This window comes from Marasmius oreades, chromosome 1, assembly GCF_018924745.1.
Source record: "Marasmius oreades isolate 03SP1 chromosome 1, whole genome shotgun sequence".
NCBI lineage: Eukaryota > Fungi > Basidiomycota > Agaricomycetes > Agaricales > Marasmiaceae > Marasmius > Marasmius oreades.
In genome coordinates, this window is record NC_057323.1 from 4,954,627 (window position 1) to 4,980,074 (window position 25,448).

Sequence of the window (25,448 nt, forward strand, 5' to 3'; positions counted from 1 at the left end):
AGTGATGTGCGGGCTCGGGCTCAGGCCCTAGGCCGGCCCGAGCCGAGCCCTAGGCTTCACAAGCCGAGCCCTAGGCTTCACAAGCCGAGCCCTAGGCTTCACAAGCCGAGCCCTAGGCTTCACAAGCCGAGCCCTAGGCTTCACAAGCCGAGCCCTAGGCTTCACAAGCCGAGCCCTAGGCTTCACAAGCCGAGCCCTAGGCTTCACAAGCCGAGCCCTAGGCTTCACAAGCCGAGCCGAGCCCTAGCCAGGGCTTTGCAGGGCCCAAGGCTCGGGCTTGAGGTTTGGAAAGCCCAAGCCTTGGGCCTGAGCCCGGGCTTTTAGTAACCGCTCTTTTACTTCTTTTATGCAGCTGACAAGTCACTAAAGACTGTATAATTCTTTGTACAGACTAAAAAGCTCAATTTTTTCGAGTCAAATACACAATATCCAACTCCTCATAACCTTATTATCAATACTTCCTGCCAGGGAAAACCTCCCACATGTGTTGCTGCTGCCGCACTTGCCAATAGTAAGTACCACCACTTCTCTTAAAGTATTCTAGATGTGTAGTTGTACTAAATAACCTAAATAATGAAGCTTCGGCCTTGATACAAAATTTCCTTAGTAAGCCCGGGCTCAGGCCCAAGCCGAGGGCTTAGAGCCCGGAGCTTGGGCTCAGGGCTCGGGCTTGGATTTTGTTAGGCCCAAGCCCTCCTAAGCCGAGCCCAAGCCCAGGCTTCAGGCCAAGCCCGAGCCCGCACATCACTAGCAGAGATATCTCAACTACTTGTAGAGCAGCAGAAGGAGATTGTGAGACAGAGAACTGTAGAGAGTATCGAGGCGATCAGGATGCCGAAAGCAAGTGTCCCGTCTCCAATACCTACGTCAATAGTGGCCACGCTGACACCCAACGCGCACTACCTCGTTGAGAATGAAGATGACAATATGGTGATATTTGTACGTGAAGATGGAGAGGGAGACAATTCGTACTATTTTGCGGACCTTGAATTAGATATCTTTGACTTCATCTGATCGTCCGTTCTCATTATAACTACTTCACAATTCTCACTACTTTACCTAAATGTAGCCGTATCTACTTTCAGGCACCAGGGCTCAAGTGGAATGGTGGTACAGCTTGGTACAGCTCAAATGATTCTCACAAAGGCACTGAGAAGAATCAGAAGATCTAGACAGTACTGTATAAGCATCCATCCTAGTGCCGGACCCCCGGTAATCATGATTAGATAAGACAAGCATCGATGGATCGCGAACAAGTGTCTCACTCTTCACCGACTGCCAATGGCCATGGCCACAACCCCATGCTGGAGGAAAGCGATTGAAAATGCGCTCTTTGCGCATTCAAAATCAGTTGGTAAGTCCCAAAGTAGTTCTAGATGATCCCGACTGACAATGACACGGAAACAGTGATCCAGCTCGCTTCCATCGACCCGAACTCGCCAATACCCCATGTTCGCTCTCATATATTTCGTTCATTCCTTACATCCAAAAAGAACCCAGAAAGCGAGAGACTTCCCCTCATCCTCACGACCACAGACATTCGCACCCCCAAAGTCAAACAGATCATCGAGAACTCGCACGTCGAAATTGCATGGTGGATTGAAGGCACTCAGGAACAGTTTCGTATTTCTGGAATCGCGAGCGTTATTCCCGCTCGTGATCATCCGCTTTACAAGTATTTTGAAGACGCTATCAAAGTTGCCGAACCCTCTTCCGGATTGAGGAAGATTGTAGGCGAAAATGGAACGGATTTTGACTGGGAAGAGAAGAGAGGTGAGGTTTTTGCGACGATGAGTCCTTATGCGAAAGCAGGTTGGTGCAGACCCGCACCGGGGAGTCTCCTTACTGGAGGCGAGGAGGAGGCGAAGAAATGGCCAGTGAGAGTCGAGAAACCAGGTGATGAGAAGAGCGAGGACGGGAAAGAAGTGTCCGAGGAAGAGAAGGCGAAGAATAAAAAGAATTGGGAGACGGCTCTTGGAAACTTTGCGGTGATGATTGTGGACCCAACTGAGGTTGACTATGTCGAAGTAGGCGTGTTTCCGAACAGAAGAACTAAGTTCTGGAGAAATGAACGAGGTTTTTGGGAGGAATCCCCGCTGGTTCCTTAACATAGAACGATAGATAGATACTGTAATATAGAATACACAGATTCGGCAGATAGAACGCAAAATTCCCGTATTTATCGAACAATGAGATTTTCGCGATCACGTGTAATGTTCTGACGCGGAGCTGTCACAGCACGGTCACTTGAAGTTGAAATTCACAACATCGGGCCTCAGCCTACTCGAGCTCCGATCCTCTCCCTTCTCCCCCATGGCCACCTCATTTCTCGAACAGTACGATGCACTGGATGTTATAGGAAATGGCTCATTTGGAATAATTCGCAAAGTTAGAAGAAAAGCGGATGGTTCAGTATGTCCTAAACTTATCATTTCTGGGAGAGAACGGTTAATGATGCTGGATTGGTTACCAGATATTTGCAAGAAAAGAACTAAACTTCGAGCGGATGTCAGAGCGGGACAGGAAGCAGATCGTTTCTGAAGTGTGCGTCACAAACACGTTGTTCGGCGATTCACTATGCTCACTTGAGGATTTTTCTTCAAAAGTAATATATTGAAGGATTTACACCACGAACATATTGTGCGATATCACGACCGATACGTCGACAGAGATGCTGGCATACTCTACATCCTCATGGAATACTGCGGTGGAGGTGATCTCTCGACAATCATCAAGCAAGCTCAGCGATACAACCGCTCGATTCCTGAAGACACCATCTGGAACTATTTCATGCAAATACTCCTCGCCCTTCAACATTGTCATCATCCAAATGGTCATGGTCGTAATGGTAGCAGCGGCACCAGCGGATTCGAGCCTGACTCAACTCAGACTCAGCGACGAGCACAGATCCTACATAGAGACATCAAGCCTGACAATAGTACGTCGCCCATGTAATTGCGTGGATCGCCATTCTAAATCTCGCCGACAGTTTTCCTGGACGAGAACAATACCGTTAAACTCGGGGATTTTGGCCTTTCAAAAGCCCTTCCTCATACAACTTTTGCCAATACTTACGTCGGGGTATGTCGAAACCTCAACCACATCCAAATACTCACTAACACTTGACGTTCTTTCTAACAGACACCCTATTACATGTCTCCCGAACTTATGCAAGAAAAGGCTTACGATTCGAAATCTGATATATGGTCACTAGGTTGCTTGATTTACGAGCTCTGTGCCCTCAAGCCTCCATTTCATGAGGCAAAGACTCATGCAGAATTGAGTATCCTGATTCGGCGCGTTTACTCTTATTGTTCGTTTGCGAACCCGCCCTGATACTCTTTTCTTCCTTAGCAACGGACGGATCCCGCCTCTCCCAAAAGGGTACTCTCAATCATTAGGGGGCGTAATAAAATCAATGTTGAACTTGAATGTAAGTTGTAAAAAAAAACTTGATCGGCCGATGATTCTTAACCGTATTCTTATCCTTATTCCTTCTCCAGCCTGCAATGCGCCCATCAGTAGCCCAGTTGCTTCAACATGAACGGCTGGATCTAGTTCTCAAGATCTCGGAAGCAGAGAAAATGTTCGGTTCCTGAGCTCCCAAATTCAAGTCACTGACATATTTTTATTTTTTCTCTGTCCGATAGGTTTACAACCGTGAAGTCTCATAGAGCCAATTTAGTATCTCGTGAACGCGAGCTTGTATCGCGAGAAAAAGCCGTTCAAGAACGCGAACAGTACCTTTCGATGGTCGTCTCTCAGAAAGATGCTGAGATAGCTTCATTGCAACAAGCTATCGCTCAGACACAGGAGCACCAGCAACGAGCAGACGGAGTTTTAGAGACAGCCGTTCGCGAAGCGATTTCCAAGCGGGAACAGGAATTACGGGTGTTGGTGTTGAAACGAGAGGAGGAAGTTGCTACTGCTATGGCAAAGCGTGAAGAAGAAATCATTGCTTCTGTAAACAAGAGAGAGAAGGAGCTAAACGACGCTTGGGTTGCTAGAGAGGAACAGATCAGGAAGGAAGTTGAAGAGAGAGCGAGGTGGGTGGAGGAAAGGGCGAACTGGGTGGAGGAGAGAGCGAGTTGGGTGGAAACTCGTGAGGCGGAGCTGAAGGAAGCTGAGGGTTGGCTGGATGGTGTGAGAACTGAGCTGGAGGAGGAGGAGAAAAGATTGGAAGAATTCCGATTGACAGTGGAAGACGATAAGAGGAAATGGGAAGAGACGGCTAAGAATAGGACGACATCCAAAGGCATGTGTTGTTTTCTGTCAAGCTTTGGGAGTCTTCTGTGGGCTGACGTGCGTATGACATCCCCAAGGTCGGACAAGTAAACCACCTCTTGAAGAGGTGAAGAATCTGTTGGAACCACTTCCTCGCCTGCCAACTGACAACACAGAGAATGATGCCACTCCGGTGACAGCAATCGCGAAACCGTCACGGAAAAACAATATTAAACCACGCTCGCCGAGTCCCTTCCCTGGACTTGCAACCCCAGCACCACCGCCATCGCGAGCCCGACCTCTACCTCCTGCCTCAGCGATGAAGGGCATCGTACTCACCTCCACTGGCGAGGTACTGGCGACGCCTGCACCGGGACCAGTTCCCTTTACTCCTAGTCCCCCCGGCGCCACCATCACGTCCACTGGGCTTCCAAGTGTCGATCTGACAAAGTTGTTTGTTGAGAGCCCTAAAGTCGGTCTCAACTTTGGAAAGATATTTGAGGAGCAAATTGATGGCAGTGTTGATGATGCCGATCAAGAGCAATGTACAGAAACGCTATCCAAGGGGTGGGAAGGCGTACGGACGATCAACCCCAATACGGAACACGACGTTGATGATGATGATGACGACGATGACAGCCCTCCTCCGAGCCCGAGTTGGAGGAAGGAAAAGGAATCGAGTCGGACTGGTTCTCGCTCGTGGGGGAGGGAGACTTCTTCGAGGAGAATAGGCAAGGGTCGGGAGAGTGACACCGACAACCAGAAATCAAGTGGATCGTCAAATGGATCAACTTCAAAGAAGCAAGGCAGTGCCTTAACAGCGCCCGCAACTCGATTGAGACGACCGTCTATCAGACGCCGAGGCTCTGGAGCTTTGCTGCCAGGATCAGTTTCGGATCCAATGAATCTGAATAACAATCGTTCCTCATCACAGAAAGCTGTTCCATTACCGTTGCCGCATCCGCACTTGCATTCAAATTCCAACAGTTCTGAAACACCTAAGAGTGGTGCCTCTTCTACACGAGTTATGCAACGGACGAATTCGGCACCTGTCCAGGCTGCTGGACCGGAGTACGACCACCTGGATGATGAGAACCTTCCTAGTCCATTCCTGAAACGGGGGGAGAAGGAGAGATGTCAGTCTATGAATTCCGTTGGGTTTAATAGTAATAATCCAACGGGGACTGTTGCTGGGAGGAAGCGAATGAGCAATGGTAATAATCTGTTGCGTGCCGTTGCTGCAGTCAATAATATCGCTGCACACGAGAGAGGTGGACCGGGGCCTGGAAATGCAACGCCAACGGCTGGAGCGTCGAGAGCTTCGGTGCTGAGTGCCCGGAAGGCCAGTGAAGAAACGAAGAAGGCGTTGTCGCGGTAGATTATATTTTCTTTTGTTTATGGGCTTGTCTTTTACTCTCATGTGAACATCTCACTCTTTCGATATTCATCTTCTTTGGCATGTTGACATTGTACTCATAGTCTCTCGTATAACGACATTCATGTATAAGGTATTATTTCATTCGGGGTTATTCAAAACTCTATCTCTTCTGGTGCTCTCTTCATCCTGTAGATCCGTCAACTACTGGCAGTGAAAAGCGATGCAGAACGTACTTAGTCCGGGTATCTTGATTGTTCGCTCAGCGATCGCCTTTCATACTGTGTGAGAACTGCCATATAATACGTAAATCACCACGCGCTTCTTTTTAGATTACTTCTCCTTGTTCTGCGTCTTTTTCCTGCCAGTGTTACCGCCCAAATTCTCCCGCCTCCTTCACCCTCCTTCTTAGACCAATTCTAACCACCCCATCCACTTTGGAACGGAATGGCGAGAACTAGGAATCTCGAAGGCGGCACTCGCAGACGTTCTCTCTCAGATCCCTTGGCCGCCGCCATGCTGCCCCCGACAAACGAAACACCAGAGCAGAAACAAGAAAGGATCCGAGCTGAGAATGAAGCAAAACGCATAAGCGATGGAATTGATGAGATGATTCGGCAAGAGAGGAACGAGATGAAGAAGACTCGCTCAGATGTGAGCGTGTTGTTGTTGGGGCAATCTGAATCGGGAAAAAGTACGACGTTGAAACGTGAGTTGGACATTTTGAATCATCCTGCTAGCTGGCCGTTTGCGGGGTTGCTTTTCTGTTACGTTCTGCATGGGCGGGGGTGAATGGAGTTGGTGCTGTAGAGCTGCCAGACGTTGAAGAATAGATCTACGGTTGCGCAATGTCCGCAGTAATCTCTGTTTTGCGCGGAGTGATTACCAGTGGTCCTCAAAGGCGTTGGCCTTCCCTTCTACGCTCAAACATTATCCATCGGTTCGAACCAGTTGACTGACCCATGACTTTCAGAATTCCAACTAATGCACTCGCCATCCGCTTTCCACGCAGAGCGTATAGCTTGGCGGGCTGTAATCTATCTAAACCTAGTCAAGTCTATCACAAGGTACGTTCCGTTATGTTTGACTTCTTGCAACTTGAATTCACAGTGCTGGCAGGATTCTCATTGCCCTGTCTCCTGACGCGGACATCGAGGAACAACTTCTCGAAGATGACAGTGCCAGTATCTCTGCTGATAATCATCTGCCTATAGCTTCCAAATACGAGTCCTATAGACAGCGGCTTCAACCTCTGTTTGACCTCGAAGAACGATTATCCCGCTTACTGTCTTCCCCAGACGAGGACGAACCGACCCAACTTGGCCCCCAGAATGGTACCTGGGTCAATCCTACGACCAACGGACATTCAACGCCCATCGTGACCAGACCCACGTCGATACTTGGTCCCTCCAATCGGGACTATTCCCAAGTTGGACACGGAACCTCTAAAAAGAAGGAACTATCCGTCCACACGTCCAAGAACTGGAAGGGGACCTTCTCCCTCAGTAGAACGAAAAATCCAAAGAGCAAGCATACAGGAGAAATCGAAGGGTGGTGGGAAAATCCAGACGATCCCGTCCATGTTCTCAACGCTTGCGCGCCCGTCATGTTGGAACTTTGGCAAGATCATGAAGTTCGAATGCAATTAGCGGAGAAGAAAATAAGGTTGCAGGAGAGCGCGGGATTGTGAGTCATCTGTTTTTCCTTTCAACTTTTCCTTTCCTTTTTGTTTACATATGGCTTATGAATTTCACTCCAGCTATCTGGACGAAATCCCCAGAGTGACGGCGAAGAAGTATATTCCGACTGATGGTTCGTTGTCAGGCTTCTTGTTCTACCCTTCGAAAGAAAACTCATCATTCACCCGTAGCTGATGTACTAAAAGCTCGTCTCAAGACAATGGGGGTCTTAGAATATCCCTTCCTCATAGCTAACGGCGCCCATCGAGGTGTAAAGTGGAAGATTTACGATGTGGGTGGCGCAAGGAATCAGCGTCACGCTTGGGCGCCGTACTTTGAAAGTGGTATGTAAAAATAGACAATTTTTTCTGCATTCCCAGCTTGCCGCTGTCGAACCCCAGTGACCCTTTTCTCGCGCGCCGCTGTGGTACCTTAACTAACTCACCTCTTTCTATCAGTGAACGCAATCATCTTTCTAGCACCCATATCGGTTTTTGATCAAGTACTGGACGAAGTAAGTGGGACTCTTGACATTCTTCATACGTTTTCTGATTAGTATCCGAAAGGACCGACGTGTCAATCGTCTTGAAGACTCACTTCTGCTCTGGAAAGGCGTCGTTCAGAATAAACTTCTGGCGAACGTTAGCATCGTATTGTTCTTAAACAAATGTGATCTCCTTCGGGTACGGTGCTCAATATTTCCCTCTTACTGTCCGCTAAACGCAATCATTGATTCTTGAATATAGGCGAAGCTCGAAGCAGGCGTCCGGTTGGCGGACCATATGATTACGTATGGTAATCGGCCAAACACCTACGATTCTGTCTCGAAATGTGAGTCCCTCCACACATATTGCGCCTTCGCCTTCACAGATATAATTGTCTACCCGTCTGCCTTACCCAGACATGCGAAACAAGTTCAGTATAATACATGAATCATACACGCCGAACAAACAGCGGGAGCTATATCGTAAGAACATCCACATCATCCTCTCATCTGAGATGAGAACTGACACTTCCTCTCCTTTGGACAGCCCACTTCACTTCTGTGACGGACACTCGACGAACAGCTATTATTATTGCCGATGGTGATTGGAGCTGTCGCTTTCCTATGCGGACCACTGACTGATTGTTTCTTAATCTTAGTACGAGATATCATTCTCAAAGGACACTTGAAATCATTCCAGCTGGTGTAACTGTACCCTCACGGTTGTTCTATTTTTTTCCCAGGTTTTTTATCATGTATTTTGTCCGTCATCTCCTAGACATTTGTTAGCACTCGTCCATTCGATTTTGTTATTTTCGTGTACTCCGATCTCGTTTTCGATGCGCGCCCCCTTCCCCCCTTCCCCCCCTACCTTCTCTCAGCAAGTCTCAGTTATTTTTTTTATATTGCTATCGCTGAATTTCGCTTATCTTTAATCTCATATCCATGCTGTTTAGTGTTGTCATACATACCATTCTCCAACCCTTCTGATTCACACTGTTCTCGACAGATCTTTTCGGATCTTTCTTCCCTGGCTTAGTGCTATGTTGTAGGAGTTTTTGCGCATTCAATGGATTGTACCCTATCATACAGAGATACTGTCATTGACCCTGAAGTCGGAAAAACGGGGAAGTCGGAAAAGTGTGATATAGTGAGTGTTAGACTAGATTTTTGAGCAAATATACTATCAAAAAAGAAGGAGCGGGGTCTTATATGCATGCCTGACAATTTTCATAACGGGGGATGGGTTCCTCACTGAGTTGTGGCAGTAGCACAATGAGGGGTCAGTTTTCCGACCAAAAATCGAAGCGTGAGAATATTTCCTAATCAGGAGATTGGCCACTGCAGCACAAGTACTCATCAACCTCTCGCCGTTCTTGGTATGTTATGACCGCAACATACTTCTCCATCTCACAGACACCCAGGACTACACCCATAACTATCTTACAAGTCTCTGGAGTCAGGTTTATATAATACACTCAGTTTTTTTTCTATCATTCTGACTCTAGATTGCAGTGACTACTTCAAGTTCAGCTGGACATGCCATGGACAGGGCTCTCAGCACAGTTATATATACCTATCAGGCTACCAGAATCTATTATCCTTGGATTTTTATGATTTTTTTTGAGTCTACACAGCCCATACCTGCAAATATCCCAGATTTTTGTGTTTTACACCCAAAAATTGTTTCTAGAGGGGAGGAAACATTCCTGTCAGATGTCAGATGATCTTCATTTGCTCCCCTTAGGACCCAACAATGAATTGTAATAGATTTTGGTGCCACCAGTGCACTCTGACTGTACCTAAATGAGGAAAAACTACTAAATTAAGGTCATCCTCCCACAAGGACAGCCTCTATCAATGCATCTTGCAACAAGAGCATTTAAAATGAATTTATAGGTCCCAGGTGCTCAAAAAAAACTCTTATATACGAGATATTGATGATTCTTGGACGATTCATCAATGTGTATGATTGTGTCACATGTAATCACGTTGCCGGCCCGCGATTTCCGACTTCGCCGTGGGGCCACGTTTTCGACACCCCCTCATTAAAAAATTCATATCTCAACAGCATTACACCCTACCCACACGAAAATTGGCAGGCATATACCTCAAAAGGTATTCTATGCAACTGCACTTTATTTACAGGTTCTGGTATGTATTTTCTTAATTATATAAATATTTCTCCTTAGATTGCCGACTTCGGGGTCAATGACAGTAGGTAGCTAGACTCCCAACAAGGACTTCTCGGCTCAGCGGTCAAGGTTGTGATGGTATGAAGATTTGGGAGGAAAGCTATGACTGCAGTAACTACTAGGGCAAGACGACGTTGAACTGACTGTAACAACTTAAGGGATTCCGCAATCAAGCCATCGGGTCCCAATTTGAAGGCAGACATCCCACACCCAAGATATCATCATATATAAACTTTTATGCGATGATAAGTCAATAAAAAGCGATGTGACTCGTTCATTACAGGATGAATGAAAGGTGAAACGCGTCGAGACCTTTTTTCCTCTCCCCATTCCGGTGACGATATGAACATAGCACCTGTAGATTGCGGACGTTAAAGGACCCAAGGGTGGGAAGTCCGCGCTCGCACCCAGTTTACCGCTCCTTTGCGTACTGGTTGGCGCTTTTGAATAGGTTATTAGTTCCTGAACTCAAAACGTTGAGCAATGGATGTCCTGATCGCGCTTACCCATTCGCCGGAAATCAGGGGAAGGTGCGACTCAGGCAGCAATTCGGGTCGGTGGAACAGCCAAGAACGTGCCGCCGCGTCTCCCACTCTTCCCGTTGAATTCCGTACTCTAGGTGGCAATGGGAGGTTGTGATAATTATATGTCGTTACTAGATAGAAGGAGACCGTGCTCTTGTTCTGACAGTGCCTGCTAAAGGATAGCGCTGAGCGGTGGTGCCTTCATCGGTGACTGACATTTTTTTTCTGCATACTCAACCATCAGGAACAATGGCGCTTGCGCCCTGGATTGTTTTCGAGGAGTGGCGTCGACAAAGATGACAAGAGGACCACCGCTGGGAAGACCTAGAAGAAGGTGCCCTTTTCTCTCCTAAAAAAAGTGTGTCGCTCAAATGTCATGATGTGAGATGCACCTTGAAAGACATCAGAAATCCGATAAAAATCATCGTTACCTGTGGATAGGATCACGGCGTTGTGGTTGCCAGAGATGAGATCACACTGTGCTCAACATCTACGCCACCATTACTATATGTCTAGAGAGAACAGTAAATGGAGTCAATTCCATCATGAACCCAACTTTCTCCGAAGGCGCTTTCATTCCACCATGAGTCCTCCGGAGGCATTCCGAGACATACCTGTCACTTACCACGGTCAACGTACCGTATCAGCTGTGTAGTACAATAACCACGGGAGAAAATTGCACTCGTTCCATGTATTCGGATGTGGCCCGAAATCCCATTTGCTGAAGTGTAAATCCCGCCACCCTCTTTCGCCTTGTAACAGGGTCAATCCGACGAAAGCTCAAACACGACGATCGGTACCCGGATACATATCCCTGGATACCATCTTCAGTGGTGTCGGGTTGACCCTGACGTGGCCACCTCCGAAACTGTCGAATAATATCACCAGTCGAACTTGGAGGTTCCTTCAGATAGAACAAACCCGACATGCTGTGTGTGTGTCGGATAGCGGGAACGTTACGGGTAAATTAAGATTACTCACCTCTATGCCGGGCCCTGTATAAAATTTACGGCTATGTCGTGTAAAACCACATCCTATTTATTGTTCGAGGTCCAGAATTGACTGTCCATTCAAAGTAAAGTGTTAAAGTGATTAATATGGGGTCGGAGTTGTGTGAATTCAGTCGGAGTTTGGAGTGCGATAGTGATCTGACCCGGTCGACCCGGTATTCAAATATTCAACGTTCGTTGGATCATTAAAGCACATCATGGATGAGATTTATGCACTGCCCGGACCATCGTCAGATTGCGGTAGCTCCAAGTCGCCGACGGTTGAATTTTCCATCTGTCCCTCGTTGGCCCTGCAACTGCCGATACTCTGAACAGTGTGCCGCCGTGTTTTCAAATGCCCCTATGAAATAACTCAAAGAGATGTCTGTTTAGTGTTTTCCAGACCTCGCGAACGCCAATCTTTAAGCTTGAAGGCTTCAACATAATATCGTTTTCTAGATGGTCTGAGACTTGTAAAAAGAATTTGAAGTAGATCCTATCTCCGAGAACGAAGATAAGAAAATACATAACAATAGATATTGAAACCCGTAGGTCTACCACTCCGGAAAATCATGTCATCTTCGTGTAAGGGCCATTCGCAACCAGTCCAAGTGACTGGTGTCCGGTGCGGTGCACACCACTAGCTCCAATCTGGAGGGCAAGTTTTCCAATGGAGCATTCCAGTAGTGCTGTCCAGCTGGTCATCCTGTTGTAGAACCGATTCCAGTCGCCTACAATCCCCAATGATGGAGCTTTGATGCATGCCCAAGAGGTTGGGCGGCTGCACACAAGTAACAAGCCCGTCAATATCGGTTGCGAGGGTCTCTGGTAACACTCTGGTTGGCAATATCCAGGGCTTGCATTTCAGCAGCGAATGTTTTCTGGTTTGCAATTGGTCAATAATTTATCTGTGTAATCAAAAGAATCAAAAACTCACGTTGGTTGCGAAAATTCTCTTCATAGGAACCACCTCCTCAACTGTCCACTTCCATTCCTTCAACATCTTCTCTTGGGCTGGTGACAAGCCGGATTCTGAACCCTTATGACCGAACATGTCCCCTAAACACAGGAATCTAGCCACGCGGCGTTGTACATCCACTCCTTTCTGCTTGAATTCTTCCAAGGATTGCGGAAATTGTGCGGCTTTTCGTCTACGTTCTTCCTCTTCCCACCGCTTCCTCTCCTCCTCTCGACGTCTCTCGTTATATTCTCTTTGCAACTCAGTCTCTCTCTCCTTCTCTTTGAGTTCATCGCGTCGCACTCTCATCGGGATTATCCGCTTGAGATAGCTGTAGCGAAGTCGCGAAATGGTGGAGAGTGTGCGAAGAGGGTTACGGGAATAAGTCGAGTGGAATGGATATGGAACGCGTTTGTTGTGGATTTGCTTAAGAACCAAGGTTATAACTAAACGCATGCGTCCCAAAAGAAGTAAAACATACATTTTGTCGCGATTTAGCAAGGCTCAGTTCCCGTTCATCTGTCGCGGTAAAAACAGTATCCATAGCCCACTCCCCTCGAGCTTCTTTCACACTCTGCTTTCGTTCGTGAGGTTCTAAATCCAACAGCTCATTGTACGACATGTTACGATAGTGTCTGTCTGTGTGATACGCCGCCACTGTCGAGTCACAAAGCTGCTCCATTGCCTTCGAATGTTGTCTTTCAAAATCGTCAATTTGTTCGTTAACGGCCGACGATGTTTCTGTATCTATTCGAGTCCAATCCTTCGACATAATTGTATCTAAACTATGTGGTTTACTCATATATCAATGATGACATGAAAGCTAAAAAGAGTGCACACCTTGGAGGAGGAACTGAGTAGAACTTTAGAACATTCAAGGCATGTTCATGCGCTTCTTCCTGCTGCAATGGGGTGACTGGTGGGTCTCTGAAGCCATTATGGTTGAGGTATCGTGTATTGGGTCGACGATTAGAATTGGACGCGAATGGCTTCATGGTGCCAGAAAGAGAAAAGCGTGGGATCCAGTACGCCACGCTTCGAGTTCTCAGAAGTGACTGATGGCTCATGCGCACGCTCAGGTTCAACATTCAACACCTAATGATGGCTCTTCAACTCGTAGATTGACCTCTGGGTGGATGGAGTGAGTTTTTCCCTCAGTTACTACTTGACCAGTGATGCTGAGCAAATTCTCATAGTACAGTAGGCCCTCCAGGCCTCCAGCCCATTCCAATCTGTCAAATATCACAGTCGATCGGGTCAAATCTTGGTTCTGGATTGGGTTGACCACTGGTGCTCACTACACACATGGTGCGAGTCTGCAACTTAGCACTCATCGGGTGTCACGGTGTGGTCGAAATCTCAAAAAGCTCTCGCCGCTCCAGAGGATCGCCATACACCGAGCAAATGAGTACGTCGTGCTCCAAGTCCACTCAGAAGTTTTGGTCGAGCTCGAAGGTGTCACGTTGAACTTCGAACCGAAGTCTCTTTGTATCTCCTGATCTTCGATACCTTCAACGTACCGGCTTATGCGGGGACCAAATGGTTTGCGCGTGGTGGTGGTGGAAGACTGGAAGGCGGAAGTAACGTTGAGAGGCTCCGGAAGGGCGATCGAAATGCAAGTGTTTCCCAATCTTGAAGTCATTCGCCCGGTGTGCAAACATTCAATTACCGTATTGCGCATCTATGTAGCCTGTTTCAGGGGCTCGTTCAACCCGAACTACAGCGCCTACCAACAATACGCAATTGCACCGGCAGAATTTATGGTCGGTCTCGGATACCATTACTACTGCCTCTCTTTAACGCCCGTGTTGGTGCCGGGATGACTCGGAAGCCAACGAACTCAGGCGTCAACCCTATCCCATCTAAATCGCCAGATACCTACCCCCTTCAAGCACACCGAGTTTGTTACTTCCCTCGGGAGTACACACGTCGGGGACCCAACTACACCCCCTTCTGCAATACAAGACCTCCTGTACGGTGTTTAGTTACGGCGTTGGTCGTGAACTGCTATTCGCCCAAATACATAGTTAAGTTCTTTTGTTTACCCTGACTCGCTGACAGATAGATAGAATAATATTCTCGGATGGAGAGACTTTCTTTTTCAAGTACTGTCCGAAGCATGTACGCTTCTTAGACTGCAGATTGCCAAACAAGCGGAATGGAATTCGGTGGGTAGCTATAGCTAGTATCGCAACACAATCAAATAGAGTACAGACATCGAAAGCTAATAAAATGACACAATAAAAGAATAGAGAAAAGAGGATCTCTTCGAGACACCGTTTTGCGAATACAAATATCCGAGATACAACCGCTGGTCATTGACGGTCCTGTTTTCAAGCTTTCACTTTCTTCGCCGCAGCCTCACGTTCGTCGGCTTCCACTCCAACTTCGTCCGAGTTTACATCATCAATGGTCCTCTTCTTCCCATTACCATTCGCTTGTACCGCAACAACTTCGGGTTCCTCTTGTTCCTCGTTATACTCTTCCTCACTATCAGCATCTTCATCGTCCTCGTCTTCGTCTGCATTTCCGGTGACGCCTCCGGCATTCGGCTGGATAAGAGAAAAAAAGCGTGAGATACGCCAATTTGATAGGCCCTAGGCCCTCGTTACCGGGCAAAGAGGGGGAAAGCACATACATCGTTAAGGAGCAAAGCAGTCAAATTGGACTTCCGGAACGAGAATGAAGAGTTGTTTAGAACCGGGGTAGTGGGGGTGTTGAAAAACTTCGTACCTTGGCAACATCTCGCTCTTCCTCATGATCTTCCCCGTCATCCCCATCCTCGTCGTCGTCTTCAGCCCCTGCAAATTCCCCGTTATCCTTGTTATCCTTGAAGGGGGATAAGGGGTAGAAGTAAATGAACCATCCAGGGCAGGAAGTCAAGCGAAAAACGTACCTCAGCATCAAAGTCATCATACGTGTCGCTTTCTTCCCCCTCGTCGTCCCCTTCGGGCGCGGAACCAGGCACCTTTGAAAGAGAGGGTTCGTGAACGTCCAGGGCCTCCTGAACTTCAGTAGTAACAGCAGTCGGTTCGTCAGACATCCTTTTTTGACCTTTCTATCCTTTCTCCTATCAATGGTTTGCAGCCCGTCACACCCTTCTCGCTGTCGGAGTTTGGAGGGAAAGAGCAAGTATTATGAGTTTCAAGGAATGGGTGGGCGGGGAACAGAGAAACAAGCAGACTACGTTGGACGACGACGGCGGCAACAGGTAAAACAGGAAGGGGTGTGTTAGTTGACAGATGGCTGTTGACAGAGAGCGTGAGATTGAGGGATTGTTGGGAAAAGGATGTCTCGGGAAGGTCATGGACCCGAAGTTCATGAGCGCTTTTCTGGTATAACGCTCAGACAGAACATGACGCGTTTGAGACCGCTTAGCCTATTTTGGTAGGATAGCACGTGATCGTGGGTCATGCACGTGCATCGTCATCCCTTGAAATGCAGAATGAGAGGGTTCAGAATCAACTGTCGCTGTTTTGGAGAGCAACTGCTGTAAGCTGAATGGTAACGAACGACTATGAACTCACCTTCCATGATTTAATACTTTCCCGTTTTGGTGGGTTCCGAACGGCAAGCAGTGTGCTGCGGTCCGGTTGTTGAAATTTGAAACGTTGAACAGGAGTTCGATAAGCAACTAAGATCGATCGCGTTGGGGCTGAGAAAGGGAGGTAAAAGGCCAGCCAGACGGAAACATCTATGAGTTCTTTCTTGTTACGGAGATTCGTGCCTTCATGATACTGCAAATACATCATGTTACCAAGATAGTATATATGGGGCTTGATAATCATAGAGAGTGCGGTGTATTCGAGGATGATTCATCAATATTCTTCTTTGTGCAGCGAGTTCTCATTGTGTACATCGCGAATCGCTGGGAAAAGACTAGCTGGGATGAGTCGGGCTGACGGGAATCCAGACAGTGCTTTCCATTGAGGTAGTGTCCCGTTGGAGCGTTACCACGTTCCAGGATGGTACGCTACGGTACACCGTGGAACGTTGCTGACGCAGATATGACGCGAATTATGAATATTTGAATCTTCGTAACTTCGGGATTTCCGAATAGCATATGGAGCATTGAGAGCTGGGAAGGAGTCAAAGAAGGGTACGGCAAATCCACGAGCAGAAAAGCAGCGGCACCGTGTGAGGAATCTCGAAAAAGCTCAATCCAGTTTCCTGAGATGTGTCTGTGATGATACCAAGGTTGATAATCAACACCAAGTAAGAGCTTGATGATACGATGCATGTTTGGGGATTTCATTCATCAGTATCCGTTCAAGGTGTTCTACCGTAATGATAGAATCGATTTTACGGTGAAAGTGTTTGGCGAAAGTGTCTAATGGAACGGAATAGTTGACGTAAACCCGGAGAGTGAGACCCCGAGAGGCACTGGTGTCAAGCCCTTCAGAATCCTGGATAACAGCAATAACCTAGGTCAAGAACGCAGACATTGCTCTGAAACTCGTTCGCAGTCAGGCACCAAGTCATTCATATGGGAATACTCAAGGAAACCTGGAGCCCCAATAACAGAGATGTGGATTCAGCTCCGTGAAATTTGTAAGTAACTGTATAGGCATTGATTCAATTGGTTCAACCAGTGAGTGAAAATAAGGAAATACCAATACGTGGCTCTACTTATTGCTTGCGTCCCATATGCCCAGGGACACACAGCATAGATGGTAAAATCTGTCGAGGGAGTGTTGATGGTTTTTGATATATGGTGATTTAAAAGTAACGGCTTTGGAGGAAGAAAGTCAAGTTCAGAGTAATAGATACTGCAAGCTCGAAAGCTAGCTAGTGGCCATGGCCGATCGATTGAAAGAGGGTTGGAAATTAATGAAAAAAAAAAGTTAATGATATTATCTAATACTACTGTACATATATGGACATAAAAGTTGGTGGCCAATTTTGGGGGTTCCATTCAACAAAGCTTACATCTTTCGTCCAAGAAACCTCTCATCAAACAGAAGTACCATTCATTATTTCCTTTTTACATTCTCTGTCGCCCTCAACGAGCGTTGAAATCAGCGAATTGGGCTTAGACCATCGTAGACTGCATTGGTTGTCTTAGGGGAGCACCTCGAGGCCGTCAACACACCAGATACACGCCTTCGCCTCAAGGCTCGATTTATTCACAGTGCGTTGTTTCCTCTTATGTCCATCTTAGGCTCATCTACAATCAGCCGCAGCACGACAGGATTCAGCTTGTCTGTCTTCGGTTTCAACATCAACGTTAAAAGGGCAACGACGAGCGACTCGGTTTCTTGCAAAAGTTTCGATTTCGGCGCCACAAGTCTGGCTCAACGTTTACGAACACCACAAGAGTACCACAAATACCGACCAGGCGTCGTTGAAGTGGATACAAATTCCATCCCGAACATCGACCCAGAAGTGAAAGATCGTCAGTTAGATCGTTTCCATCACATCATATCGTTCGCTGCCCCGTCAACCGCAATATAATCCGACATGTCGAATACAGCTTCTCGAAGACACCTCGTTCGTGTAGACCAGGATGGTCCCTGGTGTATCAGCGTCGCGGAGAGCCCACACGACGCGAGGAGTTACAGTATTTATATCAAGAGTGAGTGTTGACTTTACTTTGTTCAAGTACTCTATTTTCTCCTTTTAAATCGAATGGACGATTTTACTTTTCTCCTTTTTTGTGGATCAGCGCCATGCGGACTACCGCGTAAATTAAGACGCAGGGGGTCAACAGCGCTTATATCCGCCTTTCGCCACAGTCCAAACTTCGGAACCACATGCTTACAGACTCCATCCTTTCAGCTCCAACTCACAACTTAACTCTCACTCGTACCGCCATGGAGCTCCTGGATTTACACCAGAAACTTCAGGACACCATCCCAAGCGCAAAGTTCCCTGCACCTCCTTTGGACGCCTCAGCTTTGGCGGGTGCACCACCGAAGCGAAAATCAGCATTTCTCAATACCCTGTCGAGACTGGCGTCTCCGTCAGCGAGTAAGACCGGCCGTCGGTCGTCTCTTGCTCGAGGAATCAGTAACGGCAATACAGCTCCTTCCATGCCACCCTCTGGACTGCCCACACCAGCACAGTCACCTTCCATTGAAGCCAACGATCCTTTCCAATCATTTGGGACATCCAATGCATTACTGACGGCTGAATTACCCCCTCCTACTGTTCAGAGTACGGCAATAGCGTCATATCTGACGACTGTATCGAATATGGTGGGTGTACGGCAGACAAGGGTATGGAAGCGGTTTGTTCGAGTCAGAACGGAAGATCTAGAAAGCGTACGCGTGGAGAGGGCCATAAAGAGAGTTAGGTCTGATCTTACTGGCTACACGGGCATTGAGAGGAAAGAGAAGGAAAGGAAAGAGGACAAAAGAGACGAGAAGGAGAACATGGTACCTTCATCGACAGCTGTGCCTATGGGAGGCGCAGAGGCGAAGGATCACCTGCACACTGAGAACGATCACAAGGAGGTTGGCAGCCGAAATGAACAATCTGCAATGGACGTTCAGATGGAAGAGACTCCGGTTCTCTCTAAACCAGACGCTGCGGTCACAGGGTCAACGACAACCTCCGAGTTAAAAGACGCTCCCATCACCGATACACCCGGTCCTGCCACTGTACCCAAAACAGAAACTTCAATGTCGCTTCCAAGCGAGGAGGAGCCTCGCACCCCGTCAGCTGCGGTCTCCTCTCCATCAACATCTTTGGCAAGTTCCGAACCTGCTGGCCCAGTGCGTGCTGACGGTCAGCGCTCACAATCAGCCGATCCCGACAAGCGCATATCACGCGCATTTCTTTCTTCTGCCACATCGGACTCGAATCGAGAGTCTGGGATGTCGTCACGGTCACGGTCCCAAACTGAGACCGAGGATGACTCCAGCACGCACAAGTCCCAGAAACGGTCACGGTGGAAGAAAGCCACTGGATCCTCGGATGCTCTCAAGGAGAAGAAAAAGTCTACGAGAAAAGTGGTCGTGACAGATTTCGAGATGTTGCGTGTACTTGGAAAGGGTTGTGCCGGCAAGGTTCTACTCGTCCGTCGCAAGACGTCGGACGATCTGTACGCAATGAAGGCGATAACGAAGAGACACGTGCTGGCGCATCAAGAACTACAGCATACTTTGACGGAACAAGCAGTATTGAAGCGGATGGCAGCTGGAGTTGACGGGAAAGAAAGGGATCCTTTCGTGGTTAAACTATGGTGGAGTTTCCACGATAAAGAGAACCTTTTCCTCGTGATGGTAAGTCAATCTCAACTACTTTTATGATGTCCACCCTAAATACATTTGGTTATTAATAAAGGACTTCCATCCTGGTGGCGATCTTGCCACGCAACTCGCACGTTGGGGTCGCCTTGGCCGTGATAGGGCAAGATTCTACGCTGCTGAAATAGTAGAGGGTGTTGAAGGTCTTCATGCCGCTGGTGTCATCTACCGAGATCTCAAACCAGAAAACATTCTCATCGGTGCAGATGGACATATTGTCCTCACCGATTTCGGCCTGTCAAAGGAGTTTCCAAGACGGACAGGTGCAACCTCGGCACCGTCTACTCCTCCGATTACGCGACATGATGGGACTACAGCGCCATGGATGAAAACAACCAATTCCACTGATGTTGATCTGGCTATAGCAAATGGGGTTCCAAAGGATATGACAAGCACTTTCTGTGGCACGGCAGAATATCTCGCTCCTGAAGTGATTCAAGGTCTTCCATACAGCTATGAAGTTGACTGGTGGAGTTTTGGAACCATGTTGTTCGAAATGTTGACTGGAATTGTGAGCTTTTCCCCCTGGATGTTTTATCATTTTTGTGAAGGTGCTAACTTTATTGAAGACACCGTTTTGGGCCAACAATCACTCTGATATGTACGTGCGAGTGCTCCAGGATGAGCTCCAGTTTCCGGAAGATCGGGCTCTTGATCAAGACACGAAGAGCTTGGTTAGAGGGGTATGCCCTCTTCCACCATGAACTTTACGTTAGCTTATCCTCGTATTCAGCTTCTTCAGCGAAATCCCGTCTTGAGAATATGCGAGCCGCGGATAAAGAAACATCCATACTTCTCGATGATGTGAGTGAACGCTGCCTGCTCGCTTATCAGACACTAAGTATGTTCCTTCTATTCCTGCAGTGACTGGTCTCATGTTTACTACAAACGCTACATACGTATGCCTCGGGTCTCTAGTCGGAATCGTTGAAAGACTGATAATGCTCTTCCTCTAGCACCTTATATTCCTCCGATTGATCCCCATAATGCCAGTGACACACAAAATTTCGACGATACGTTCTTAGATATGGAACCTGTCCTTGACGAATATATCGACGGACAAGGGACTGATACTGATCAGGACCCAGAGCAACATACAGACACGGATCGAACAGATGGCGAGGAATCTAATACCACTCCTTCACAGTCTCGCAGTTCATCGCTTCGCCCTCGAGCTCCTGAGCAGCCTACGCAGGAAGACGATTCCGTTGATGTTTTCGACGGGTATTCATTCAAGGGAAGACACTCTATTCTGATGGATGATGAGGATGAGGATGATGGAAGTTCGGAAGAAGAGACGGATGAAGGGGAGATGGAGGCCTTGGAACCTCCTCATACGAATGGCGATGTTTTCAACGGCCTCGAAAACCTTGCAGAAGTCGAACCAGAATCGCCCAAATCCGACATTATCGAGGAGACGGAGCCCAAGACTCCAGAAGCTCGTCCCGTTTTGTTACCTCCAGAAAAGGGAGTAGAAGATATACATCAATCTCCGCTCACTCCGCCTGCAGAAGCACCACAACAAGAGGAGAAACCGGAACAACCAGCAGTGGAAGCACCGCTCACATCCAAATCGGAGACTGCAGAAGGCACAGAGCAGACAACTGAGGCCAAATCCAGAAAGAGCAAAGACCTCCCCACTCCAGTTACAAACCTCGATGCTGTTCCACCTGTTACACCGGAGAAGGAGATTAAAAGCAAACCCGTGCCACCTCCCAAAGGAATTGCACTTACCAAGGCAAACCGTCCTACCCGCCCTCGAAAAGAAAGATCGGGTGTTCCCGCATTGGATCGATATCTATCGGATGCTGGCGAGGGCCAAGAGATCACAGAGCGCGACGACGACGAAGACGAAGACTGGGACTTCATTGAAGCCGACGACGACGGTTATGAGGATCGTAACGGAGCCAAAGGCACGAGTCTATTCGCTCGTGGTGTTGTGGATCGATACCGCTTGGCGGTCTTCAGTCGAAAAGCGTCCACACCCCAACGTACTCTTCCGAGATCGCTTTCCGGAATGTCAAAGGACTCTGAAATGTCGCCATCAGAGTGTGGTGATTCGCCTAGTCCTTCAATACGAAGAGGGCGGAATGGCGGTCTCACCTTCAGAAAACACCCAAGGCAGTTCCTACGCGCCAGGTCCCCTCCTCCCTCGTCATTCTCTGCCAAATCTGCCAAGTCACTTTCATATTCCACCTCCGCCACCTTATCTGCGACATCAAGTTCCGGTCTGATCCCGTCATCCTCGACCGCAAGCACACTGCCTGTCTCCCCGTCATTAAAATCTAAACAATCCGAGATGTCTGTGGGTGCCAACAGTCACTCTTCGGGCAATTCAGGTAACGGGGATGCCATCGAAGTGGTACCTGATGACAGGGACAAGCAGAAGAACAAGAAGCTGAAGAAGTACAAAGAGAACGCGGAAAAAATGTTCTCTCTCTTTTCTCCTTCTCCTCGTCCGTAATGGTTCCTTTCTGAACTGGACGTCTCTTTTCCCCCCTTCTATCGTCAGCTCGTTATCCTGCATCTCCTCGTCTGTCTGCTTTGCTAGGTCCACAAATGTCAAAAGTTTGAATCCAATCTTTCGTATGCAATTTCTCGTCGTTATTATCAAAGGCCATTACATTATGCATCCCATGGACTTAGTCTATCAATTTATTGCTCCTCTACCTCATACACATTCCTTACACGTTCTTACACGTTCTCTTCCCTATTATTACTGAGCGCTGATGTCTTGGTCTCGTTAATTTAGCCATGCGGATCAAGTCCTTATTTTTTGTTTCGTTTTCCAAATCGATTACCAGCATTCTTTCAACAACTTATCGCACTTTTAATTGTCTGGGATCTCACGTTACATTCGTTTATCATCGTGTACCACGCCTCGCCTCGATACCCGTTTGAGGAATGGTCAATCACCGAACTACAAAGGTTTACTTCATGATGGCACATGTCTGTAAGTCGGGGTTTGAGGGATGCTCGGTGTATGGCGATCGATAGCGATCCTTTCCAGGAAGCGGCCGGGTGTGTCGAGAAGGCTCTGGATTGGATGAACATGTGAGAAGGATAACCTCGGTCGAGTGAACGAATAAAGGGCTTACCCATTGACAAACATTACTTTATCTTGTCCTTGCTAGTGACCTTCAACTCTTTCCTAGCCTCTTCCGCCACACATTCCACAGTCTCAATTATCTTTTTCACCACAAACCACATTCCCGGCAGGACCAGAGCGATGAATCCCACGATAGGCACAACCGAAGCTGGGAGAACCCCAAAGTAGAGACCCTCTAGAATAACAACGAACGGCACCGGTTTCGGCTCAATATGCGAAAGAGCTGGTATAATTACTCCAGTATGGACAGCAGTGATGCGGGCATACTTGACGCGCGTAGTCACAGTCGAATTTCTCGATATCTTTGCAGAGGAAAAGTGTGACGCCATCGCTTCAGGCGAGAGTATGTCGATTGAAAAGTCGGTAGGATACTATTCAGCATATTAGTTTGAGTTTGGAAACCATAGTTGATTTTGCGGTTCATAACTCACGTTCGCGGGCCACGAGACGCGTAAAGTAAACTTCGAAAATGCTTTCCACTCCTCTTCGTCCAGAGCTAACTTCAACCAGACTTCATTTTGCTGAGATATCCCTTCGTCAGAAGATGAGGGAGGTCGTCTCTTCGAGGCTTGATCTCGTTTATGAGGTACTGAAGGGACGCTCAGCATTTGCTCGTTTTCTTGTGGGCGTAGTATGGTCCTTGTAGATGTAGTCATTGCACCACACAAATGGAAAGCGGTTCGTAGGTGCTCACCACCCTAAAGCTTCCGAAACGTCCACATAATTGGCATTGGAGGTTTCAAAAGTGACTATCTCTGTGTTGGCGAAACTCAATAGCGTGCAGGAGAGCAGCAAGAGCAAAATTGAAGGTAACATAGTGTCTGGAGGGAAATCAAAATCAAAGCCTCAGATCACCCCACGTGGTGCGCGACGCGACCAAGATTGGACTTCAAACTTTCAAACTGCCACTATTAGTTAGAATGGCCATCGGCCTAGCTTAGCTAGTACGTTCGTTTTGGTGAGTTGTGGTTTGATTATCGAATGCGGATCGGACCGAGTTTTTTCAAAATGGCCTCGCGACCGGTACTCCAATCATCTGCTCGACATCCACATTCGTTCAGCTGTTCTTTCGTGCACGTCTTGACTTTCAGTCGGAGTCTCCGCGCTCTTCGTCGTCGTCGGGCTCCCTATTACTAAGGAAGTTGGTACTGTATCCTCTGTGTTTGCTACTGAGATTTGAATTTTCGGCTGAGTTCATGATGTACCTGTATCTTAAGTAGATTAGTGTCGGTCTTGAGTCACGAAGGATAAGGGACCGTCCACAAAACATGTCGTAGGTCGAGGCGTCGGATAGGATGTCTATGGGACGTCGATATCCTGTGTAGTCTCGGGTTCGTTTGTGCTCAATCACTGTAAATATCCATTAGAAACGCGACTTCCAGTCTTCTGCACCACTAGTAGTATTATGTAGAATCAAAGCATTACGAAAACTGACTGCACACGTATCAACTACAACTGTCCGAAGAGAGTCCGTACAAATTAAAGTCCGTTCAATCTATATTCAAGTAGAGAACGAGAAACCTTGGCTTCCAGGAATCGCACCGCACTGAGCGAGGTTGAGGTCGTCCGAGGGAGCCCTTCCAACCTGGACACAGAGGGTGGGATCTGCATTCAATTTGATATTGCACCCAGTAGCAATGGAAGTCATAGGAGGAGCTGTCGCGGCACCTCCTACACAGGTGTCACACTCGATGTTGAAAGTTTGACGACTAAAACCGATAGTGGGTGAGCAAAATATGCGAAAACTCAGATAGAAACGGGAACACTAACACATCGTTTCCGCTGTTAGCCACGGCACCCATAGTCAAGGAGTTATCGGGGTTGCGAGTGAGTGCTACATTGTCATTTGCAATGTCCCTAAGAAGTTGAAGTTTGGCAGTCGGTCGTAAGTAACAGTTAGACAGCGAGCGATTAAGGGGATAACCGACCTGAAGGTGTACCCTGGGACAGACTGTCCGTTCTGCTGGATGTGCCAGTATGGAGCATTAGAGCCATGACCACGACCGTCGGGAGTGACGAAACCGTTTGCTCCCAATATGCTGATACCTGCTCCCTCAAAGTTGGGGGAGCACTTGGCACGAGCAGCGAGGGGGTTGGCGAGGGTAGTACCAACGATGCCTGAGGCAACGACGCAGAGAGCGAAAAGGGAGCTGTAGGAAGGCATCTTGAAAATGAGGACGAACTTGACTGTAAAGAAGCGAACGAAGAAAACGGACGATGGAGGTATCCCTCAACTTTCAGCCTTTTTATATGGGAAGGAGAACTCCGCGAAGCCTGAGAACGAGGACGGTTTCATGTACCAATGGCTGTTAGCCGCTGCCAGAATGTTATCCCTTTGCGGTTTAGCTTCAGCACAAGTGGGTAAAGGCGTATCGGAGGCAAAATACTTGACAAGGGAGGCGGTCAACTTTAGCCTACAATGCTGTGTAGAACCGACATCTTTTACCCCAGAGTCAGAGTATGTCTCCTATATCGAGCAGGTATAAGCTGGGCGGTATACATATTGCTCGTTTTCGGGTCAAGGCGTTCACGGGCTCGCGAGGCGGCTCTGAAGTGGAAGGAAAAGCGGTGCTGAGCTACAAAGTAGCTGCGGGATTCCAGCACCCGGGGTCTTGATATTGAATGAGCATCTCCTTCTATAGCTAGGTTTCTTGCAGGGCG

The 25,448-nt window shown here is 47.8% G+C and overlaps 8 protein-coding genes across 9 annotated transcripts; 4 read left to right on the forward strand and 4 right to left on the reverse strand.

Moving 5' to 3' along the window:
• Positions 1–1,200: 1,200 nt before the first annotated feature.
• On the forward strand, positions 1,201–2,202 carry E1B28_001802 (uncharacterized protein). The gene is made up of 2 exons (XM_043147771.1): positions 1,201–1,354; positions 1,408–2,202. Exons 1-2 carry the CDS (start codon positions 1,282–1,284, stop codon positions 2,106–2,108), a joined length of 774 nt encoding a protein of 257 aa, XP_043016485.1. The 5' UTR covers positions 1,201–1,281; the 3' UTR covers positions 2,109–2,202.
• A 65-nt stretch (positions 2,203–2,267) lies between these two features.
• On the forward strand, positions 2,268–5,813 carry E1B28_001803 (uncharacterized protein). Its single transcript, XM_043147772.1, has 9 exons — positions 2,268–2,412; positions 2,474–2,544; positions 2,607–2,938; positions 2,990–3,081; positions 3,142–3,296; positions 3,355–3,433; positions 3,504–3,586; positions 3,651–4,255; positions 4,323–5,813. The coding sequence occupies exons 1-9, from the start codon at positions 2,314–2,316 to the stop codon at positions 5,600–5,602; spliced, it is 2,796 nt and encodes a 931-aa protein (XP_043016486.1). The 5' UTR covers positions 2,268–2,313; the 3' UTR covers positions 5,603–5,813.
• Positions 5,814–5,893: 80 nt separating this feature from the next.
• On the forward strand, positions 5,894–8,872 carry E1B28_001804 (uncharacterized protein). Its single transcript, XM_043147773.1, has 11 exons — positions 5,894–6,308; positions 6,573–6,666; positions 6,719–7,285; positions 7,359–7,411; positions 7,470–7,622; positions 7,737–7,792; positions 7,845–7,961; positions 8,025–8,109; positions 8,180–8,245; positions 8,310–8,363; positions 8,422–8,872. The coding sequence occupies exons 1-11, from the start codon at positions 6,047–6,049 to the stop codon at positions 8,469–8,471; spliced, it is 1,557 nt and encodes a 518-aa protein (XP_043016487.1). The 5' UTR covers positions 5,894–6,046; the 3' UTR covers positions 8,472–8,872.
• A 3,028-nt stretch (positions 8,873–11,900) lies between these two features.
• Positions 11,901–13,442, reverse strand: E1B28_001805 (uncharacterized protein). 2 transcript variants are annotated; one of them, XM_043147774.1, is made up of 4 exons: positions 13,269–13,442; positions 12,910–13,213; positions 12,408–12,854; positions 11,901–12,351 (listed from the first exon to the last, which is right to left on the reverse strand). In XM_043147774.1, the coding sequence occupies exons 1-4, from the start codon at positions 13,421–13,423 to the stop codon at positions 12,274–12,276; spliced, it is 984 nt and encodes a 327-aa protein (XP_043016488.1). In that variant the 5' UTR covers positions 13,424–13,442; the 3' UTR covers positions 11,901–12,273. The 2 variants fall into 2 exon arrangements, with proteins under 2 accessions (XP_043016488.1, XP_043016489.1); XM_043147775.1 differs by having other exon boundaries at positions 12,051–12,351; positions 12,910–13,208.
• A 1,319-nt stretch (positions 13,443–14,761) lies between these two features.
• On the reverse strand, positions 14,762–15,471 carry E1B28_001806 (uncharacterized protein; the record flags this gene model as incomplete). The annotated part of the gene is made up of 4 exons (XM_043147776.1): positions 14,762–14,980; positions 15,067–15,096; positions 15,162–15,257; positions 15,325–15,471. 4 exons carry the CDS (start codon positions 15,469–15,471, stop codon positions 14,762–14,764), a joined length of 492 nt encoding a protein of 163 aa, XP_043016490.1.
• A 1,869-nt stretch (positions 15,472–17,340) lies between these two features.
• E1B28_001807 (uncharacterized protein) lies at positions 17,341–22,736 on the forward strand (the record flags this gene model as incomplete). The annotated part of the gene is made up of 9 exons (XM_043147777.1): positions 17,341–17,559; positions 17,606–18,003; positions 18,207–19,654; positions 19,716–20,189; positions 20,248–20,361; positions 20,412–20,482; positions 20,543–20,577; positions 20,635–22,108; positions 22,637–22,736. Exons 2-9 carry the CDS (start codon positions 17,889–17,891, stop codon positions 22,734–22,736), a joined length of 3,831 nt encoding a protein of 1,276 aa, XP_043016491.1. The 5' UTR covers positions 17,341–17,559; positions 17,606–17,888.
• E1B28_001808 (uncharacterized protein) lies at positions 21,986–23,648 on the reverse strand. The gene is made up of 4 exons (XM_043147778.1): positions 23,482–23,648; positions 23,219–23,426; positions 22,777–23,158; positions 21,986–22,715 (listed from the first exon to the last, which is right to left on the reverse strand). Exons 1-3 carry the CDS (start codon positions 23,601–23,603, stop codon positions 22,790–22,792), a joined length of 699 nt encoding a protein of 232 aa, XP_043016492.1. The 5' UTR covers positions 23,604–23,648; the 3' UTR covers positions 21,986–22,715; positions 22,777–22,789.
• A 640-nt stretch (positions 23,649–24,288) lies between these two features.
• E1B28_001809 (uncharacterized protein) lies at positions 24,289–24,951 on the reverse strand (the record flags this gene model as incomplete). Its single annotated transcript, XM_043147779.1, has 3 exons — positions 24,289–24,496; positions 24,558–24,644; positions 24,716–24,951. 3 exons carry the CDS (start codon positions 24,949–24,951, stop codon positions 24,289–24,291), a joined length of 531 nt encoding a protein of 176 aa, XP_043016493.1.
• Between the last annotated feature and the right edge of the window lie 497 nt (positions 24,952–25,448).

Bases quoted from the DNA above. Each gene is read 5' to 3' on its own strand.
- E1B28_001802 (XM_043147771.1), top strand. From the start codon at position 1,282: ATGGCCATGGCCACAACCCCATGCTGGAGGAAAGCGATTGAAAATGCG. The intron at 1,355-1,407 runs GTAAGTCCCAAA...ACACGGAAACAG, and splicing joins TGCGCATTCAAAATCAGTTG to TGATCCAGCTCGCTTCCATC.
- E1B28_001803 (XM_043147772.1), top strand. From the start codon at position 2,314: ATGGCCACCTCATTTCTCGAACAGTACGATGCACTGGATGTTATAGGA. The intron at 2,413-2,473 runs GTATGTCCTAAA...ATTGGTTACCAG, and splicing joins GAAGAAAAGCGGATGGTTCA to ATATTTGCAAGAAAAGAACT. The intron at 3,434-3,503 runs GTAAGTTGTAAA...TTCCTTCTCCAG, and splicing joins AATCAATGTTGAACTTGAAT to CCTGCAATGCGCCCATCAGT.
- E1B28_001804 (XM_043147773.1), top strand. From the start codon at position 6,047: ATGGCGAGAACTAGGAATCTCGAAGGCGGCACTCGCAGACGTTCTCTC. The intron at 7,623-7,736 runs GTATGTAAAAAT...TCTTTCTATCAG, and splicing joins GGCGCCGTACTTTGAAAGTG to TGAACGCAATCATCTTTCTA. The intron at 7,962-8,024 runs GTACGGTGCTCA...TCTTGAATATAG, and splicing joins ACAAATGTGATCTCCTTCGG to GCGAAGCTCGAAGCAGGCGT.
- E1B28_001805 (XM_043147774.1), bottom strand. From the start codon at position 13,423: ATGAAGCCATTCGCGTCCAATTCTAATCGTCGACCCAATACACGATAC. The intron at 12,855-12,909 runs GTATGTTTTACT...TTGGTTCTTAAG, and splicing joins TTGCTAAATCGCGACAAAAT to CAAATCCACAACAAACGCGT. The intron at 12,352-12,407 runs GTGAGTTTTTGA...ATTGCAAACCAG, and splicing joins AGAGAATTTTCGCAACCAAC to AAAACATTCGCTGCTGAAAT.
- E1B28_001808 (XM_043147778.1), bottom strand. From the start codon at position 23,603: ATGTTACCTTCAATTTTGCTCTTGCTGCTCTCCTGCACGCTATTGAGT. The intron at 23,427-23,481 runs GTGAGCACCTAC...TACATCTACAAG, and splicing joins GTTTCGGAAGCTTTAGGGTG to GACCATACTACGCCCACAAG. The intron at 23,159-23,218 runs GTGAGTTATGAA...TATGCTGAATAG, and splicing joins GCGTCTCGTGGCCCGCGAAC to TATCCTACCGACTTTTCAAT.